At 41.7% G+C, this 22001-nt stretch overlaps 1 protein-coding gene across 2 annotated transcripts in view; it reads left to right on the top strand.

Moving 5' to 3' along the window:
* Positions 1-22001, top strand: part of LOC130176465 (NT-3 growth factor receptor-like) — a 179900-nt gene that overhangs the window by 137570 nt on the left and 20329 nt on the right. For both annotated transcript variants that reach the window (XM_056387579.1, XM_056387580.1), the window contains 3 exons: positions 3787-3975; positions 14100-14230; positions 18097-18269. In XM_056387579.1, the coding sequence (XP_056243554.1) occupies positions 3787-3975; positions 14100-14230; positions 18097-18269 (493 nt within the window). The remainder of the gene's footprint in view (positions 1-3786; positions 3976-14099; positions 14231-18096; positions 18270-22001) is intronic.

Here is a 22001-nt window from a genome sequence, read left to right as displayed (position 1 = left end):
GAATGTTTCTGCCATATTCAAAGAGATTCTGTCAAGGCGTTAGTGAGATATCATGTCCATGAGAACGGTACGGGCGACGGGCAACCCAAAAACAATATACTGTACCTCCGGCTCTGGCTGTCACCGGCACAGACGCATAAAGAAAATGCACTTGTATCCTGATTAGCCCACGAATTACCCAGAATGCAGCATGATGCTCTGTAGCACTGACAGAAGCAGCCCGGTCTCTTCTTCATGTGATTCATGTGTGTAATAAAATCTGACTGACTGTTGTGTGAGCCAATGAGCAGCAGGTATTGATGCTGGAGGCTCATTAGATTACTGTGAGGAATAAAGTGTGACTGAAAGACTGTGGCTCCATTTGGACACTAAAGGAAATGGAGCTGGTGGCAGTGTTGTACTGTAACTGCTGTAACTACAGCTTAAATCACCATGACCTACAAGTGGATACCCTGGTACCTCCAGTCAGCCATCAGGTTCTGTGTTCCAGTGAAATAGCATGTTTTTTGTACAGATGCCACAGTTACAGATTGCATCATTTGAGAAGGTTTTGTGTTACAGCAGCTTTTATACACAGTTATTGTAACACTTATATTGTTGCATAAAATTGTCAAAATGTTCGAAAATTTTGTAGTATGGTGTCATATTTATCAAAGCTCCAAAAGACATCATATGTGAAGACTTACTTTTTTATCATTATGACAACAGAGTGAGGAAATGTCAGAGAATTTCAAAGTTGTCAGAGTTCTGTCATTTACTGCAAACACTGACTTCTGAAGCCTGACTTCATTCACTGCCATGATGGAAGTTACCAGAACAGCTGAAAGGTGAGGAAGCCTGACTGGATGTGAGGTGGGACAGACCAGGTCAAATCACAATAATAACAACACAATTCACAATAATCAAAAATATACTAATATATACAAATTTATTGCAAAAGAACTACGAGCTATGCAGATTCTCTGCCACTTGTTGCCAGCACATCATTTTTTTTTTCAGTTTGGATCGGTGTAGACTGTTAAAATCAATGTCTTTTTCTCTAGAAAAAAGAATGAACTTGGTTTGGTTTGGTTTGGTTTGGTTTGATTTGGCTTGGTTTTGCTTGCATTAAGTACCAGTTTAAGCTGATTAAGTGCATTTTGATTTTGCACTGCAGGTTGGCAAAGGCTAGATGTGCAGAGTCAGCAGAACAACACAGAATAGTGTCATTCGCATATATATATTATATAGATTGTATATTGATTGTCAATAAGACTGGGCCCTGAACTGATCCTTGTGGAACACCTTTTGTTTACTGGTAAAAAAAAATCTGTAGCAATCATATAGCAAGTGAGCAGACTGCTCATGCTCAAGACAACACTGTGGATTCTTGTTTTGAAGAGCGGTGAACATCTGGCGTTACCCACATGTAACTCCTCTTGTTCTCTTCTTCTACTTATTAATTGTTGATTAAAAAAAAAACATTGTGGCGCATTGCTGCCACCAACCAGAGTGCAGTATGGATCGGGAATGGTACGTGGAACAACAGACCGTCAGCTGTAGCGTGAATGGAACTGCAGGAGAAAAGTCCTGTCTGCATCTTTAGTGATTTTATACCCGAACAGCTCAAAGGAGAGGTGGGACAGACCAGGACAAATCATGAATAACCAACAGATATTTGCTCCTAACTGGACACCACTGGGAAAGCAACACATTCTTTTGGCATGCCAGTATCATACAGTCAGCTGTTCATTGCACCGGTGAGAGGATTCAGCAAAAAGTCAGTGGTCACAGTCACCTCAGGCTCTCAACATGCACACTGTTTAACTGGTGGGATGACAGCAGTGACATGTGTGCTGGCTGTCAGAGACCAGGATGCTTTATTCCCATTGGTCCACTCACATCATTCGACCTCTGACCTTTGAGCGCCGTGAAAACTGTGCACCTCACACTTTTTGACACCACCCTCCTCTCTTTCCCTCCCTGCTCTGTGATTCCCTCATGTCTCTGTGTCAGTCACCTGTGTCTCTGTGTCCTTGCTCATCCATGACCAGCTGACTGCTCAGCCTTCATGTCAGCTCGTCTGACACATGGCTTAAATATTAGCATAGGTTGTCTGGTAACTGACAAAGGTCACAGGGATGATCCCTGCAGTGGCCGATGTGTCCATCAATACTCAACCGGAAGCAGTGAGAGAGCTGCTACTGACCTGAGCTGGAAATGATGAAAACACAAAAACATGGTAGAATATGGAAGTCTGCATATCTGATGTCAAACAGGCAGTGATTGTTCATTTGTTTTTGCTCTACTTAGAAATCTGCGAGAAATACACAAATTTACTTCTTTCAATAAATCAGTCAATCAATTGTTGTATTTGTCCCCAGAGGGCAGCTGGTCATGTTCCCAGTCAGCCAGTTAGATCATATTCTGCTCAGATCCAATTATGTTGACATGAACCTCTGGTCTTCATGTCATAAATGAACCAAACTGTCTCCTTCCTCTTTAATTGAGACATTATACAAAAATACAAGAAACAAAGGATCATTTTAATGTGGCGAAAAAAAGTAAGAGTCTTTCCAGGAAGTTCCTTGCTCTAAATGTCACAAATTAAATAACTGTTATTTACAGATTTATTTGAATGCTTTTGTATTATTTTGTTTATTATAGTGATTATCAACCAGACCAGTTACGCTCCTTCTGAGTGGATCTGAGGATTATAAGTCAGTCATTTCTTGAAACAATCACATTTTAAAGCTGTTTTTAAAACACGGCATTACAAAATAAAGCAGTAATGGTTAAACTGATTAAACAAAATCTCTCTTATAAATTCAGGTATGTTTGACTGTGCTAATCACATAAGCCTCTTAAATTTGAATGAACCTGACATCTCCACTGGGTGGAGTGTGAGATTTCTCTGTTTTGATATGAGTATATTCACATTCCCACATTTCCTCTGGAATTGAGGACAAGACTCAGAGTTTGGACACTGGTCAGTAGTGCTGAGTACAGGTTGGATCCAGTCTAAATGCACCTGTAGTTCAGATAACGGTTCAGATGCAGCCTCACTTTGTGTTATGTTTAGCAGCTCTCTCAGTTAAACTTTTTGCTGAGCTTTACCTTTTATCTATCTATTCATTCTATTCATACTTGAACCACAGCAGAATAAAGTATCCACACAACAGAAACTGCTGAAATTATTTAAAAGAGTAAAATTATATTTCCACTATGTTTCATCCCGAACCTCCCAACCCCCTTTCTCAAGCCTAATGTTATTCTACAACTAATAGAGTGGACTGAATCATGGTAGATATTGTTACATGATTACTCTGAATTACATGATGATATTTTTTTACTTTGATTTGAACTTTGATCAAACATTTTAATTTAATAATATAAATCTCTGCTGGACTCTAAATAGGATCATGATTAGTTGACTGGCTGATTCATTGACTATATGACCAACTACCCATAAGCCTTTGCTGACTCTCCGAATCATAAACTGCATTATAGAAAGCATGACTTATTGACTGTATGACTGAGAGTCTGGCTGTGTGCGGCTCACCAGCTGCATTAACTAGCTGCTTGAATGCTGCTTTGCTGACTGATGATGTCGATTAACCGTCAGTGCTAAACTAATATCAAACTCTCCATCCTTTGATCCATCTTCTTCAATCACAAACAGATTTATATGAAGAAACTATTAAACAGTTTTAAATATTTAGCCAGATACCTGCAGATGTTAAGTCTGTTGCTCTGACGGTAAAGAGATATTCATCCACAGTCTATGCTGCTTGTCTGTTTGTCTAGGACCAGTGGCAGTGATAAGTGGTGAAGAAGACTCTGCCAGCCCCCTTCATCATGTGAACCATGGTATTATCAGCCCCTGTACCCTGGATGCAGGGGCGGACGCTGTGGTGATTGGAATGACCAGGATCCCCGTCATCGAGAACCCACAGTACTTCAGACATGGACACAACTGTAACAAACCCACCACCTGTGAGTAAACACATCTTGATAGACCCAAACTGTGCATGTCATGTGATATGTACTGTACTATTTTCATTGATTTGTTTCGAACAAAAATTGCCCAGATTTTCCAAAGGAGCAAATTGGAAAATTTTCTGTACATGTAGGAACTGAAAGAAAGATGTTACCCTCAAACAAATCAAACGTAGTGCTCGTATTAGCTCTTTGTGTCAGTCTGTGTAGTGTCAAGTTTCTTGCCTTTCACCAGTGGTAGGGGGGTCGAGGTAGGTGTGTATATTGTGGTTTCCATCCTCCAACTGCCACCCCACCTCCAAGATTAATGAATTACAGATCAATAACCACTATGACAGTGCTGATGTAGCATCAATTAAAGTTGAGTTTGTCTCATCATCTTCTTTGTGGTGAGTCTTACTCTAGCTCATGACTAACATCTGTTTGTTTAAGTCACACCTATTACTAATTACCAAGCAACTGTTTTAACCATAATAATCTGATACCTCTCTATGAAGCTTGCAGATTATAGAAAGACAGCAAGGGAAGGTTCCCCATATCTGTTGTTAACAGAAAACTTATTGGTGGTGGTTTATTGCTACTTGTCTGTTATGATAACATTGATCTCAAGTTATTTCCTGCAACATCAACCAACAGGTTAAACAGTCAAATTTATTTGGAAAAGAAATTAATTTTTACCCATTGTCCATCGCAATGATGGATCATTACCAACATTTTAGGAGCACTCACATTCAGTTTGGTTTAGATTATTTGGCTCTTGGTACCAGAACAACCTTAGCCTAAGATCGATGCTCGACTTTGTGGTTGTATCGTCAGACATAAGGCTGAATGTCTTGGGCATGTCTGATCACCACCTGCTGGTGAACTGCATCAGATCGTAGAAGAGGCTACCAGACAGACCTGGCAAATCCAAATGTATGAGCTGGGAACATCTTTCTGAAGCCCGTCAGCAAGGTCTTAAATTCCCACCTCAAGAGAACTTCTCCTGCATCATGGGGGAGGCTGAGGATATGCAATCCATGTGGGCCATCTTCATAGCCTCCCCTTTGGAGACACTTGCTAGGAGTTGAGGTCAGTAGTTCGTAGGTGCCTGTTATGGTGGCAACCTGAACACTTGCTGGTGGACACCAGCGTTGGTGAGTAAGGCTCTCAAACTTAAGAAGGAGGCCTTTTGGGTGTGGCTGGCCAAGGGATCTGCTGAAACAGCAGATGGGTACCAGAAGGGCTGCAGCCGCTGTGGTGATCGAAAACCTGGGTGTGGGAGGAGTTTGGGGAAGCTATGAAGTAAAAATTTTGGCTGGCTTTAAGGAAGCTCTGGCAAACCATGAAACGACTCAGGAAGGGAAAGCAGGGCTTGGTCCAGGCTATGTTCAACAAGGGAGTAGAACTGCTGACTCTGATTGGGGATATTGTTGAGCTGTGGAAAGAACACTTGGAGGAACTCCTGAATCTGACCAATATGTCCTCTGCGGAGGAGGAGGCATGGTTTGATGACTCGAGGGAAACCTCAGTCATATCCCTAACAGAGTTCTCTGAGGTGGTTGAAAAGCTCCTCAGTGATTCGCCCTAAAGTGCTGAAAGAAAAAAAACATTTTTTGGTTGTCTTGGCTGACACATATATTCAGTGTTGCATGGAAGTCAGGCAGACTTGGGTGGTGTTCCTACATTTTAAAATGGGTATCACATTACTTAGCCGCCACAGGTGGTGCGGGCCTTCAGCAGTTTTGCTGCTGAGTGTGAACTGTATGAGATGAGAATCATATCATCTCAGACTTAAGGCCACAGACTTGGCCTATAAGTCTGAGACCATGGCTCACCCTTATAGATAAGGTAAGGAGCCCTGACATCCCAAGGGAGCCAGGAGGGGGTATCCAAGCACATCCAATTGGTAGTAGTCCAATTAGTACACTCAGAATACACTGGAGAGACCAATATATATATATATATATCTCATCTGACCTGAGAACATCCCCAAGGAAGAGCTGGAAAACGTTTTTGGGGAGAGAGGTATCTGGACTACCTTGCTGAACTGTGGCCACTACGCCCAGGCTCCAGATAAGCAGCAGAAAATGGTCTGATACCCAGACTCATGTGACTACTGACAATGTATCAAGTGCCTGACATTAGTGGAAGAAGTCGAACAAACGTTTACAGGTGGCTCAGAATTCCGCTAGGCTTCATGTCAGTAGGGCTTTCAATCGGGTCTGGACAGTTATAGGTAGTCCTATCAACAGTGGTCAAAGAGTTCAAGGTGGCACGGTGCAGAGGAGCAGGATCAGGTCACAACTGGGCAGCAGAAACATCAGCAGCACAGGGAACATGCATGAAGAAACTAAAGGACAAGGACTCGGAACCCCCACTACTGGCAATGGGGGAAACCGCTCCCAACACAGAGGAGAGACATGAACCAAGCCCAGGTCTGACTCTAGGAAGAGGAAGTGCAGAGGTCAAGGTGAATGGCCTCCCACATCTCTTTCATGCTCCATAATTGTACAACATTCTGTACTGCACCAAAAAATCTGCACAAGGTGGGGGATGAGAGAGCACCCACAGTGCAAGTTAGAGGCATATTGGCGCAAACATACGGGTGGAGTTTAAGACTGAACTGAGGTATGGGAGATACACATGGCAGAAAGACAAGGTCCTGAGAGCACTATTAGACATCTTGGAGCAGGAGAGATAGAAAAAGCCCCAGACCCACGTGAGACCAGCCCCATTCATACAGTTCATCAGAGAGGGGGAGAAGCCAACCTCCTCCAAAAAAAACAATAAGAGCCTCCTGCAGCTGGTACAATCTTGGGAGATGAGGGTGGACCTGTGAAGAAAACTGCACTTTCCCAAGGTCCAATCATCCCTGAGGTCTGACATTATCAGATGGTCTGAGCAGGCTAAGAGGATCATTCTGATTAAACTGATGGTCCCATGAGAAGATGCTCTCAAAGGGGTCTCATAGAGGAAGACCACCGAGTACCAGGACCTGGTTTGACAATGCAGGGACAAAGGGTGGCAGGCCTGGCTATTTCCAGTTGAGGATGGCTGCTGGGCTCTGTGTGGAAGATGTTCACAGTTCTGGGAATAGTGGGAAGAGAGAGGCAGATATCTGCTCACAGGTTGGGGGAGGCAGCAGAAACACTCTCTTGATGGCTCTGGAACAGGTTGGAGGAGTTTAGCTGGACGCCAGGAGAAGATGGGCATTGACTGCCCATCACTGCTGACCAACCAACTGGAGGATGTTGTGGTTCAGGGTCAAAACATTAGAACATCTGACATCTCCATTAAAATATGAACACCATGTCATTTTAACAAAGATATTAAATTGTATTTTATTAATTTTCCACCAAGTCATTTCCCATGAGTCTTAAACATGGCACAAAAGTTCTGCCTCATCTGTAGCAGATGAGGTTAGCTACGTCTAAATCTATATCTCTCTGCTCTTGCTATTTTTCTTTCTGTGCCTTGTATCACTGCTTCTCTCTCTCTCTCTCTCGCTCTCTCTTTCTCTCTCTCTCTCTTTCTTTCTCTCTCTCTGTTAATCCTGTAGTTTCTCCACCCTCGCTGTGTCTCCATTGAACACAGACAGTGTTCTGCTACCGCGCCGGAGCAAATCGCTTCTCGCCTTTACAGCCACATAAATCTCAGCAAATCCTCCAGGAGACAATATACACACACACACGTGCATACACAAACACAGACCGACTCCCTCTCCTCATTCCACACACACACACACACACACACACACACACACACACACACACACACACACACCGCACACACACGAACACACACACACACACACACACACACCCACACACCGCACACACACGAACACACACACACACACACACACACACACACACACACACACACACACTCACTACTGATGCCGTTGCCAATGGCAATGCTGATCCATCACAAGAGTCACCTTGTGTGATTATTACCAACAATATATTTCCACTAGTGCAGTGTATGTGTGTGTGTGTGTGTAGGTGTGTGTGTGTGTGAGTGAGTGTATGTGTTTGTCTCAAATATTTCTTTCTATCATGTCTGTGATCATAAACCAATCATCATCTTCATCATGTGAGCTCATGCACTATTCACTAGCATATGCACACACACACACACACACACACACACACACACACACATACGAAGAATAGAATTTACCACTTCCTTTTTTGTCTTTGCAAAGATTTGCTTCTGTAAGTTTCATATTTCTTACATATGAGCTCACACATACAATAACATTTTATGTTTTTGTTATTAATTGTTATTAATATTATTATTATTGTCATGGTAATATATTATCATTATATATTATTATTGTTATCATCATTTTTATCATCATTATTATATGTTGTTGTTGACATTTTTTTTTTCATAATTTCTTTTCATCTCCAAATCAGATCTTGTTCATTCAAACAGGATGTTGAATATGTTTGAAAATAAAGGTGGAGGCTCTGCCGGTGAAAAGTCATGAGTGTTGGTAACTAAGAGAGCTTGCAGATATACATTATGCACAAATTGTCCAGCTGATATAAGCTCCTGCTAGTCAGTAAATCATTGTTCAACTGAAGCACATTGGGCTATTTTCATGAGCTTGTACAGGGTGGGACCAGAAAGAACAATTTAACAAACATTATAGGTGGATGTGTTAGAGTCTGTGACTGTCACGGCCAATGGCATTCACTACATGGTGGACACCTACAATCATGGTTTCTGTGTGCGAGATCAGTGCCACAAAGATCCATACAATAACCATCTGCAGTTAAAAACCACCATATTGTCATAAATAAAATAGAAGCAGAATTTTAAATGCAGCCTCATTTTTTTTATGCTGTATTTTTCATTTCTGTAATTACCTTTAATGATTAATTCAGCCTAGATCTGACTGTTGCACATGTAGAAATGACCATCTGGGAATTTAATAGTTGCCTCTTGAATCTTCACATTTTGAATATATGAGTCATAAATAAATCAGGATTTTTAAGGGAGCAGTCTCTACTACATCATCTCTTACTCCAACCAGGGTCATGAGAATATATATATATATGTATATATATATATATATATATATATATATATATATATATAGCACAGCTGTGAACCTACTGACAAAATAATAAAACAGGATCCTCTTATCTAGTTTGTGTTTTATAATGCCAGAAATTCTGCTTTTAATTGGACAAAAGCTTCACATCAAACTTAGCAAAGCTTTACGGTACATTCACATTACAGTAATATCAGGACATTATCTATACAGCTGTGCTATTACATACAAATGTTTCTTTTAATACCATGTGATTAAAATAATACCCTTTCATCATTACATGCTTATAATGCATTAAAATCACCACTATAAGGCTCTGAACCTCTCCTCTGATACTTTCACAGTATTACTATAGAACTAGACCTGCTCTTTCACTCTCTAAGACCACAAAGACTTTGAGTCAACATTGTTTAGTGTTTGCTTTGTGAGGTCTGTGTCCACCTTCTAACCAGATAACTACTGAAACACCAGTAGCAACCACTTAATGATTGTATTAGAGAACCAAACATTATGGCAGACGGCAAATAGCACTGAGGATGAATATTAAAACATGATGCATTCAGGGCCAGGGGTGACATCACCTCCCAGGGCAGTTATTCTTGATATAAGCTGTGTTGTCTCCTGTCCTCCATCATCTTGCAGGATTAGTTCAAATGTTTACAGTCTCCACATACAACAACGATTCACTGATTCATATCTTTACAATTTGTTGTACAAAAGTGACTAATGAGCTGCTGCTGTCCTGCAGGGACCTGAGCTGAACACAGTCTGTTGTTCATCTTTAAACTAATTAATACATTTTCGTGACATTATCATATTCATGTAGCAGAAATACACAGTCCTAACTTCATTATGAAATATTAACTGTGTTTTGGATTTGTTTGCGCCTCTGTGGATGACTGGAGGCAAGAGGGTGGCATGGAGGCTTAAAGGGGTGGCAGAGGAATATACTGTATATGCTGATTTCATACAGCAATCACATATATAATATTTGCTTGGAAAAGAAGATATGAAGACATTTTAACATTGTGACAGCTGCTAAACTGTGAGCAGTAGATACATGTGGGACACATTGTCTCTGTTGAAGCCACGAGACACTTTGTCAATACCACCTTTCGAGTTGTGACAGAATTTTTGTTTAGAGGTTTTGTCTCATAAGCTGTTGTCACCCCGGTTTGTCTCTGTGTTTCCTTCCTCTCCTGGGGGCCCCAGTCACCATAGCAACCAGTGTCTCAGCAGTTGCTAGTGACTCAGCAGTTTCTGTGTTTGAAGTAGAACCATTTGTCTGTGTGTGTGTGTGTGTGTGTGTGTGTGTGTGTGTGTGTGTGTGTGTGTGTGTGTGTCTGTGTGAAAGTCTGTGATACAGCTGCAGCCATCAATACCTGCACTGGTCATATTAGCAGCCATTCCGCTGTAAAGACATCAAATACAATCAGCCATAGTGGTTCAGGTTCTCCTGGGTCAATGCTCCCATGCAGTGTGTCTAACAGCTGATTGATCTGCACCGAGCAGCAGACACACTCAAAAAGTTTTATATGTAATCTCACTTTTTACACCTTTATATTTCACTGCTGTTGTTCATGTTGTTGTTGTGTTTTATGTTATGTAATCAGTCTATAATAGACTTGACTTTTGACATATAGCTCCTCAGCCTATACGGTATGAATAAAACAATAACACAGGGTGTATATATATATATACCCACCTGTAAGAGACAAAGCCTGTGAGGGTGAAGCTCACAGTCACTGAGCTGAAAGTCACTGAGTTGACATGGTGGAGTTGAGAGGGTGGAGCTGACAGGGTGGAGCTAACAGGGTGTAGCTGAAGTCACCGAGCTAATAGGGTGGAGCTGACAGGGTGGAGTTAACAGGGTGGAGCTGACAGTCTCTGTGCCGACAGGGGGGAGCTGACAGGGTGGAGCAAACAGGGTGGAGTTAACAGGGTGGAGCTAACAGGTTGGAGCTGACAGGGTGGAGCTGACAGTCACTGAGCTAACAGGGTGGAGCTGACAGGGTGGAGCTGACAGTCACTGAGCTAACAGGGTGGAGCTGACAGTCTCTGTGCCGACAGGGGGGAGCTGACAGGATGGAGCTAAAAGGTCGGAGTTAACAGGGTGGAGCTGACAGTCACTGAGCTAACAGGGTGGAGCTGACATGGTGGAGCTGACAGTCACCAAACTAACAGGGTGGAGCTGACAGTCTTTGTGCTGACAGGGGGGAGCTGACAGGGTGGAGTTAACAGGGTGGAGTTAACAGGGTGGAGCTGACAGGGTGGAGCTAACAGGGTGGCGCTAACAGGGTGGAGTTAACAGGGTGGCGCTAACAGGGTGGCGCTAACAGGGTGGAGCTAACAGGGTGGAGCTGACAGGGTGGAGTTAACAGGGTGGAGCTGACAGGGTGGCGCTAACAGGGTGGAGCTGACAGTGAGCTGCTCCTCTGCCCTTCAGCTTCTCAGCTGCAGCTGTACCTGACAGCCTATAGGAGCAGGATGCTGACTGTGATGGATGATGGGAGTTTTCAGTGATGTATGCGTGGAGCTGGTTGTAGCCAGTGCACACTGATGTGCTGCTGTTGACAGGGGGGGAAACATGGAGCGTTGGGCTGTAGATTAGAAACGTATCTGAGTGATCTTAATCCATTCTGACCGGTCCACTGTGTTCACTTCAGACTGCCCGAAAAGACCATTCAGAAGTCAGACTTCAGTCCTGACCCCCGTCATGATGAAAACCTCCAGATGACGGAAGCAGTCAACCAGAGAATGAAATACAATCAAGGCACAGTGTTGCAGAGAGCCTCCATCACAGCTGCAGACATGTTCTTTTGTCTTTAAGAAGCTTTCAGTGTGTTTGTGCAGAAGGTGTCCTGTGGGCATTGGATGGACCAGTCATCATGAAGCAGACCAGAGGTGACAGCAGGGAAGGTCATGACAGCAGCAGTCTGCTGAACTAATGCAGTGATGATGATGATGGTGGGTCTGTGGATGAGACAGTGAGAGACGTCCCTCCGGGTTATGAAGCAGTGACCTGAGCAGTCACTCACAGCATCCTAAACTCCCATCCTGAAGCTCACTGATTTTCCTCCATATGAGTGTTTCAAGACGAACTCACCAAACTCTCTAAACTGCACGAAGTCTGTGTAACTCACCTTCATAAGATTTTGGTCAATATCCTGATTGACAGCTTTAAAATTGATATTTAATGCTTCTGGTTCTGCTTCAAGTCTCAAGTCCTTCTGAGGCAGTTGTCACTGAGGGAGTGTTCCTGCTGAGCTGTACAAGTAACTGTGCCAATATATATATAATATATACTATATATAAATTATGTTTGGATATTGATGTAAAAAATTAGACATATTATAGTCTTGAGGTGTTCTTACAGTTTGGTCCAGATCCAGACCTGAGTACATGTGGCAGCAGAAGTATTCAGGAATACTTACATCAACATGACACAATAACATCAGTAGTTATGATACAGCAATGACACAGTTCATACAGCTGTGATGATGTGTGATCATTTCACATTGTTTGTGCTCTTTCCGACCTGTGCACCAGCTCAACACTCTTCTTCAGTTTGGTTTTCTGTTTGGTTTTTCATTTGCTGAATCAAAGGAGAAACATTCACAAATTATGGGCACAGCACAATCAGGAACTGTGTGTTTCTGTTTTAAGTGACAGGAGGGTTATTAAGGATTTTTTCTGTCGTGTTGATTGAAGTATTACGATCATATCAAGGGGAGGGTGCGGGGCGCGAAGTAGAACAGGCCGTCCACTGATCAAAGGTCCGTGGTTTGATCCCTGGCTCCTTCAGTCCGCACTTTAAAGTGCCCATGGGCAAAATACTGAACCCCAAACTGCCCCTGATGTATCATCAGTGTGTGTTTATAATAGAAAGCACAATGTGACTTCCACTGAGTGGTCAATAAGACTAAAGAAGCTCTGTATAAGCATGGTCCATTTACCATAAGGGGCATATCAGGTAGAGCCACACTGAACTCCACTCTTCTACATCCACCTCATTAAATCAAAGTGAAATCATTGCTTTTGCTTAATTTGCATAAAAGTCAAGTTGATTTAGGGAAACTAAAGCCACAGTAAATTATCAGCTGAATTTATGAGAGTCTGGGATGCTGGTTGTTATGGAAACACAATGAACACACACACACATAAAAAATAATTCACCCATATACAAGGTGGTGTGCATCTAAACATATTCTTGTGTGTGTGTGTGTGTGTGTGTGTGTGTGTGTGTGTGTGTGTGTGTGTGTGTGTGTGTGTGTGTGTGTGTGTGTGTGTGTGTGTGTGTGTGTGTGTGTGTGTGTCTGTGTGTGTGCCATGCAAGCTAATTAATGCTGTTACAAATAGCTCAGGTTAATGTTGTCATTAACACTGAAGAAGGAGCAGTCACCTGTCAGCAGACACACACACACACACACACACACACACACACACTCAGACACACTGGGGCAGGTAAACTCAGATGACCCTTCTCCAATTGCCCTCTTTCTCTCTCACACACACAGACACAATGACGGGAACATACAGTACAGCTTCATGCAACCGCGGTTATTAAGACAGAGACAACACACACTCACACACTCACACACACACACACACACACACACACAGAGGGAGGAGCAGTGAGATGAATACATACTGTTTAATATGTAACATGTAATAACATGGAATTGCGTAGTTATTTAAAGTGGTGTACATTTGTCCACTATAAACATAACACAGATGCTGTTATGACGACTTGATCAGGCTAAAAGAAAAACCATGAGGATGTTTACGGGTCTCACAGAACATCACACAGCAACACGTGCACTTTAACTCAGAAAGGTTGAACACAGAATAACATTTGTGTTGTGTTTCCAGTCTGTATTTGATTCTTCCTGTTTTAAAACAATAAATGTGTTTGATTTGAAGAGAATGAGCTTGATGGTGAGGATGAGGGTCACTCCAGATGTGGACTGACAGTGTGAAGGGATGATGAGATGCTGTCTAAGTGTGTGTGTGGTGGCATTTTAAACAGTGATCATCATGGACGTTCACTCGCTCCCCTCTTGTCTCCTGACAGATGTTCAGCACATTAAAAGGCGGGACATTATTTTGAAGAGGGAGCTCGGAGAGGGAGCCTTCGGCAAGGTCTTCCTCGCTGAATGTTACAACCTGAGTCCCACCAAGGACAAGATGCTGGTTGCTGTGAAGGTAAGAGACAGACGCACAGTGTGTGTGTGTGTGTGTGTGTGTGTGTGTGTGCAGTATGCGGAAATTCATCCAGCTGATGGGACAGGTGTGTTCCTACTGCAGCATCAGTCAGCTGTTTGATTGCTTACAGGCTGACACACACACACACACACACACACGCACACACACGCACATACACGCACATAAACACACACAACCAACCACTGACATCAGTACATTTAAATCAGACAATAAGCATAACCCACTTTGAATCAAAACACATCGCAGCTCACTTTGATTTCTCCTCTCCTGCTTCACGTGAAGATTTTTAACCATTGTGACTGAACATCCACTGAGCTTTGACTGGCCCAGTCGTCCTGAGCAGCTCTCTCACAGACCTGAGACCCGTTTACAAAACTACTACACAGTTTCTTTATGATCTCATCAAACACAGACATGGTTAAGCAAAAGCAAAGAAAAAACTTTAAATTTGCAATAAGATCCTGCTGACCAAGCCAAGTTGAGCTGAAGTAAAGACGTTCTCTAAGTTGTGCTTTTCCCTGCATCCGTATCTGTAAGACCTTGGTTTCCATAGCTACAGAGGATAGTAGTGGCTCCATCTGTAGACTATGAGGTGTTTCTGACCCGAAACGTCTTGGAGTGTTAACATTGGCCTACAAAATGAGGAGAGAAGAGTAGAAGGGAGAAAATTCCTGCACGTGGCAGATGAAGTCAGACTGCTGAAGATTCATATGAGCTCCAGATAAACACCACATATGATAAACAAACATAAACATGGAATACATCTATGTACAGAGAAAGGGACTGTGGATTCTCTGCCCCATCACTTGTTGATCACAGCAAGCAAAAGCCATTATAATTTCCTTTCATGTGTGCACCTGACCAGTGTTTTAACACTGAAGAACTGAAAACCTTCTATCTTTTAATGGATCCATGTGCACACAGGTCCACACTGCACCAGTTCACTGCAGAGAGTGATATACATGTCCGTGCTCACACATACTTTAAATGAATTGATTTTTTTTTTCAGTTCTGAGGGATGGAATGACGGTAGGAAAATGGATTGTGTACCTGTAGGACACACACACAGTAACCAGACAGACATGTTATATTGCCAATTTTATCTTATCTTTTAAAATAACAGAGTGCACATCAGAGGTGATTATTAAATGTAAACATAGAGGATCATTGCTGATTTGTTGCTGTGATAGCGGGTAAAGTAAGATGTTGCAGTGAGGTGATTTATATGGTGCATCAGTGTCATCAGAGCTTGATTAGCAGCGGACAGCTGAGTTCATATCAGTCTCTCACTCTCTGCTCACTCATAAAGCAGGAAGCTACAGAAACAAGTGTTGGAAGCTGCTCAGTTTTGAATATTGCTCAGCTATGGAAGGCCAAAAAGGGCATAAACACAAACTAATTCTAAACGTTCTTGTGATCATGAGAGCATTGACAGGATAATTGGATGTTGGCCCAAAGATGGTGAGAACACATATGTAACAGAGTGTGGGAGTGTGACTGCTGTGTGTGTTTCTGGCGTCTGTAGACGATAACCGTCCATCAAACCTCATAGATGAAATTCGTCCTTTGCAACTTTAGCTTAGACCTCATAATCTTCATTTTTATCTCCAGTATCAAAAAATCCAGCGATTGATATCTGTATCCATGGTTACAGTGCGAACAGGAACTGTTATTAACTAACACAGTATGACCTTCATGGTACTGGTTAATTAAAATGTTAAGAAATATTAGTTAGAAATGGCAACATTCCCTTTGTTTATCTCACCCAAAGTATGATGGGAAAATCTCAACATATATTCTTCTTAAGTAGAACACTTAGCTGTGGGAGTTACTCAAGGGTATTGCTCTAATCTATAGTTTCCTTATTAGGGAAAAAAGTTTAGGCATTTGCAGCAGTGAAAGACATTTTACAGCGGTAAAATTCTACTGTTTCCATGGAGACTGTGGATTTGCTGCCATTAGCATTTGTTATGCCTGTTATCACTATTGGGAAGTCGGCAAGTGCGCCGCCATGTCATCCTACTGTTTTGACAGGAACTTCAGTGTTCAGCAGACTTCAGAGAGTTTAACCTGAGAGACACACCAGCACACCTCTGACCTGTGGACATGAACCTCCACCATAACAACAGAACTGTAACTGACCACAAAGATCATGTGACATAAAACTGTATAACAATCATTAAGTTGTGGAAAGTAAAGTGATCCAACTCTTTGTGGTCGAACAAACCTTTAATTTTTCCCTTACTTTGGTTGCTAAGGTCTTCTGCAGCAGCTTAACTGACTTTAAGTGATTCCTTAAGAATAAAACCAAGGTAAGGAGAAAACTTGAAATACTTCAGTGAACATTTTAAGGAAACCTTAATTCAAACTTTAAAGAAAATCTTAACTTAAGGTGTTTTGTTCAACAATAAAACATAATGTCATGTCAGTTGATGGTAACAGCTCAACTTAAAAAGTCAAGCAAGAATAAACCTGTAAATGAAATGAGAGAAAACTAAACAAGTTCAGAAGGTTAATCAGCGGCTATTTGTATTTATTTATTTATTTATTTCATACTTCAAAATGTTTTCATTATCTCTACTTCATCACAAATCCACTACATATTAATACAACCTGTAAATATAATAAAATTGAACCAAATTGTAATGAAAGTTTGGTTTTACTGTTTCCAGTGTGAAAGTCCATTATAGAAGACAGCAGCTCAGTATGAATAATATATGAGCAGAAGATTTAGAGGTCTGAGAGGCAAAAAAAGAGACAGGTGAGGCAGATGAAAGAGAAGGTAACCAGGTAACCAGGTAACCATGGCACCAGGACGTCTAGTAAAGCTATTAACGGTAATCTGAGCATTTCAGCTGATTATTGGCATTCACTGAAAAAGAATATGTTGTGTGCGTTCCTCTTTCCAATTGTTCATCCTTTCTGTGTTATGAATGATGTTGTATTTGTCTCAGGACGCTCTGACCCCAACGACCTCTGTGTGTTTTGAAAGAGAGCAGAACTTACTGTGGTGTTAAGGATGAGAAACGAGGGAAACAACGGGAGAGTCGGAATACAAGTGGGGGGAGAAAAGATAAAAGGAAGGAGAACAAGGAAAGAGTAAACATATTTGTGTTTACTCTGCATCAATGCAAAGACGCATACACTGTTTTTCTGCAATTTTCCCTCCACTGGTGCTGCTCTGCATCTTGCATTATCAGTTTAACACAACTGAGCTAATATATTCTGTATACATAGCCAATGTTAGCATTGACAGTTGTTTACTCACCTGTCTTGAAGAAACATTACAAGTATTTCAATCACTTCTTTTCTTCTCCTGAAGTTAGCATGCTAACCAGCCAGCCCCAGTTCTTGTCTGTCATGGTTTGGTTCAGTTGGTTCTGCGGTGTTGGTGGGGAATCTGTTATAGCCAGGTGGATAAACGGAAGCATGCAGGAGTGATTTGGAATCATTGTGGTGCGATTCAATGAAATCTCATCCAAGTAAACTGTTAGAAATTACAGGAAACCAACATGACAGTTTCCAAAGCTGGCAGCTAGTCACAACTAGTTTCTGATAACACTATAGAAACATCAATGTGTGTGTTTGTTCTATCTTTGTTTTAATTTGGCCTTAATATATCATTACCCACAGTGACTCGCAGCTCTTAGTGCTGCAAGAATAAATCTCTATCCCTCTTTTGTCACCACGGATGTTTGTTGCTACAGTAAACTACAGTGATGTGTGAGTGAGAGAAATACAACTACCTGCAGGGTACAAGACAGATACAGAAAGGATGACCATCACCATGGCTACCATAATGTAACTATTACTAAGTAATCTCTGTCTGCCTTCTTTCTCTGCAGACTCTGAAGGACCCCACTCTTGCAGCCAGGAAGGATTTCCAGCGTGAGGCTGAGCTGCTGACCAATCTCCAGCACGAGCACATCGTCAAGTTCTACGGCGTGTGTGTGGACGGAGACCCTCTCATCATGGTCTTTGAATACATGAAGCACGGAGACCTCAACAAGTTCCTCAGGTGAGTCCAGCAGACGAACACCAGGTGGTGGAGGGGGAGGAAAATAGATGATGGATTAGTGATGTATGTGGAAACTATCCAAAGCAGTCGAGCATTTCCTGTGGGCCTTCACAATGAAACACACACATGACATTTTCCCTTGCTCCTGTGGGGACGAGACATGAGACAAGGGATGTGAAGGAGATTAAATACACAGTTGAAGTTGTATTTGATTTAATTATTTTCACAATCAGACCTGTACCTCCTCTGTACTCATCACAAATATATTACTGACAAATGTTTCCCATTACATGCAAAGTGGTGCTTTCAATTTGAAATGTGTTTTTATGCCACACTCAGAGCTGGAGGAATATTGTTTTCAGGTTGTTTCAGTCTGTCCCATTCTCCTGGACACGATATCTCAGTATCACCTTGACAGAACTGCTTCAAATTTGGCTCAAACATTCACTTAGACTCACAGATGAACTGATTAGACTTTGGTGGTCAAAGGTGAAAGTTTAAGTTTAAGGTAACCTCCCTCCACTGGCTCCCAATCAAATTCAGCATCCATTTTCAAATACTGGTACTCACCTTTAGAGCCTTGAATGGCCAAGTACCACAATATATTGCTGACCTCCTGCTCCCTTATACTACCAATCAGGCTCTTAGGTCACACACAGAGGAAGTGATGCTGTATATTCACATAGGTCTGTACAATTAACATGAATCTTGGGCCAGTAGTTTGCCGTGCCACAGTGTTTTCTGTACAAAATGTAAAGAACATTAACCACGAGCTGATGCCTCTACACAAAGACTGACCCCTCAGGAACTTCCCAGTGGCTGAATGGCTCTTAATTCTTAATCTACAAAGTAGTAACTAGTTAAGTAAAGTACATACTTTACTTAAATACAGTAATTGAATGAATGCAGTTTTCAAAAAACTTGCTGGTGCTTCCTCACATTTTCTTTGTGTATAGAGTAGTGGCTCTGTGGGAGTTTCCCACTCACCAGTCACCTGCATTGACTTCATGATCTGACTTCTGTCAACTTCTGTCGACTTTACTGTGATATTTCAGAGCAGCATTTTGAAACACTTCAAAAATGCCCATTTTACCTTTTCTGTCATGAATAAATGAAGTAGAAAGAGACTGTGGAGGTTGACCTGAGCTGTCAGACCAATATGGCAGAGAGCAATGTGTTAGCTTGTTCTACAACCACCTGCTTGTTAAACTCCTTCTTCCTTTACAGCCCCACCTCACCTCTCTGAAGGTGTAGCCCCTGCTGACTGGTGCCAGGCTGTTTATGAAAAATTTTTTTAGTGAGCTGACTGTTATACCAAAGTTCTAAATATAAATGACAGACTCTGCTCTGGCATCACCACAGTCAGTGTTCCTTACTGTGAGAGCCTTGTTAGAGCCATGTCATGTACAATACAAGTGTGCTATGTAGTGATTGATGAATGAGCCTGTCTGAGATAGTGACAGACTGACACAGGGAGCTGTTCCACCCAGAGCACGATGTAACATACTTCAGCCTTAAGTAAAAATATTACCAGTGCTGGGTCTCACAGTACAGACCTGCTGTAGCTGTCACATGGTGATTGATGACCTGGACAAAGAAAACAGATGCAGAAGCAACTTACTGGTATAAATCAGTCTGTGTTCAAAGAAGTGGTGTCACTACCTGTGTCCTGACCTTTTCCGAACCTTCCTCCTACACATAAGAATGATCAAAATCTAAGAGGCTTCCATGTAGCACCACCCTCTGGCTGGATGTAATAGACGTATTTTAAAAAATACATGAGGAATTCAAATATGGCAATGCATTGGGTCAGGGCAGTGACCCATATCTAAATTACCCTTTCTCACCAAAATACTGGAAAGAGTAGTTTATTCTCAGATGTTGTCACGTGACCACTCAATCTTTGAAAAGTTTCAGTCTGGTATTCAAACTGTTTGCAGCGCAGAAACTGTACTTCTAAAAGTCTTGAAGGATATTAGAATAATTTCAGATTGTGGTTGCTGTACTGACACAGTGTATAGTGACATTTTAATTCACAGACTTGAAAACTGGGAAGGTGTAACTGGGCCTGTTCTAGACTGGTTTAAGTCTGACCTGAGGGACAAAGCATTCTCTGTGTCAATAGACATTAGGGACTTTAAGCAGCGATGGTTGAAGAGACGGCTACAGCATGATGTAATGACATAGACTCTGTGTCGACACTTCCTACAGTTGCAGCCCAGCTGTCTATTACAGGAGAAAGACTAATTTGCCGTACCCTGTGATACATTAAAGAGTAAGCAGGTAATACATTTTTGTCATATTTGACACAGTCATATCTTTTATATTCAATAATACTGTGACTGATTTTTCCAGGGTTAACCACTTTTGCTAACAAAAACACCAAAATTACAAACCTCCATCCTCCCTCTCCAGCCCATAACTTAACTGTGCTGTGTGTTGATGAAACCATGATGGTGTCCATGGTGCTGAAGTAACAGATGGATTTATACAAATTCCTCTTAAATTGTAAATTAAATTGTCTCTAAAACAAATATCAAGAGCTCTCAGGTCATTTTAAGAGACATATTTTAGCAATGTTCAGAGCGAACTCCGTTTCCTGAAGTAGAGAAGTAGCTGTTGTTAAAGTTAAATGTTGCTTAGTGATCTTTGATTTCCACTACTACAGCAATGCGTTGGAATGTATACGGGCGCCATAGCCATCGCTTCACCTGTTGCTGCTTAAAGTCCCTAATGTCTTCTCTACCTCTGCAGTTCTTACCTGTGGCGTTCCCCAAGGTTCTATTCTGGGTCCTCTACACTTCTCCGTATACATTACCAGTGGGTCGAGTTATCCACAAATTCAATATGCCCTCACATTCTTATGCAGATGACACTCAAGTTTATTTATACTTCAGGACCCAGAACACAGCGATTTTGTGAGCAAAGCTTTAGTTTCCCATGGCTTACAGTGCACACATTAGGCCAGAAATCTGGAAGTAATCTTCGATTCAGACTTGAATTTCAATTAACATTTTAGCAAAATCAGTCAGTTCAGGAGTTTTGCCAAGATCAGATCATGTCTTTCATTCAGTGATGATGATCCTTTAGTTGCTGAACTGCCCCAGAAATCCATCAGCGGCCTCCAACTTACTCAAAAATACTGCAGCAAGGGTTCTCACAAGAACTGGAAAATACAATCACATATGATATTATTATTATTATATTATTTTTTTTTTTTTTTAATCATTATTACTATTATTAATCCAATGGAAATGCTCACTCAGTGCACACTGGCAACGACACATGTTAGATATGAGCTTTAGTGTCAATCTATGGCTGACCTTGCAGACACACACATATCTTGGAACATCTCTTAGTCTCTTTTGAGAACATGTGCAACACTGTGGTAGCTTTCCTCTTGAGATATCACATGTTGCCTTAATACAGGTATCTGACACAATGAAATAACAACTGGATCCTACAGACGTTTACACTGTACATTACTGAAACAACAATGGTGACACAGTTGAATATTCACAAAGCTGATCTGAAGGTCTGTTCAGACCCTGCCGCTCTGTATAAAGACAAAGTTCAAAACAGTTCAGAGCCTTTATATAGATAACTTGATTTTATTGAGGTGTTTCTGACTGAATACTTCAGATGTGCCCTGCTCCTGTGGTTGGTTTCACCAAGATATCTCAGACTGGTCTGTAGTGCTGGTCCAGTCTTCATGTTGCTCATAGATAAGTC

The sequence above is a fragment of the Seriola aureovittata genome, chromosome 10, assembly GCF_021018895.1.
Source record: "Seriola aureovittata isolate HTS-2021-v1 ecotype China chromosome 10, ASM2101889v1, whole genome shotgun sequence".
Lineage (NCBI taxonomy): Eukaryota > Metazoa > Chordata > Actinopteri > Carangiformes > Carangidae > Seriola > Seriola aureovittata.
The sequence above is the reverse complement of the archived record's forward strand: the minus strand, read 5'-3'. Positions and strand labels throughout refer to the sequence as shown.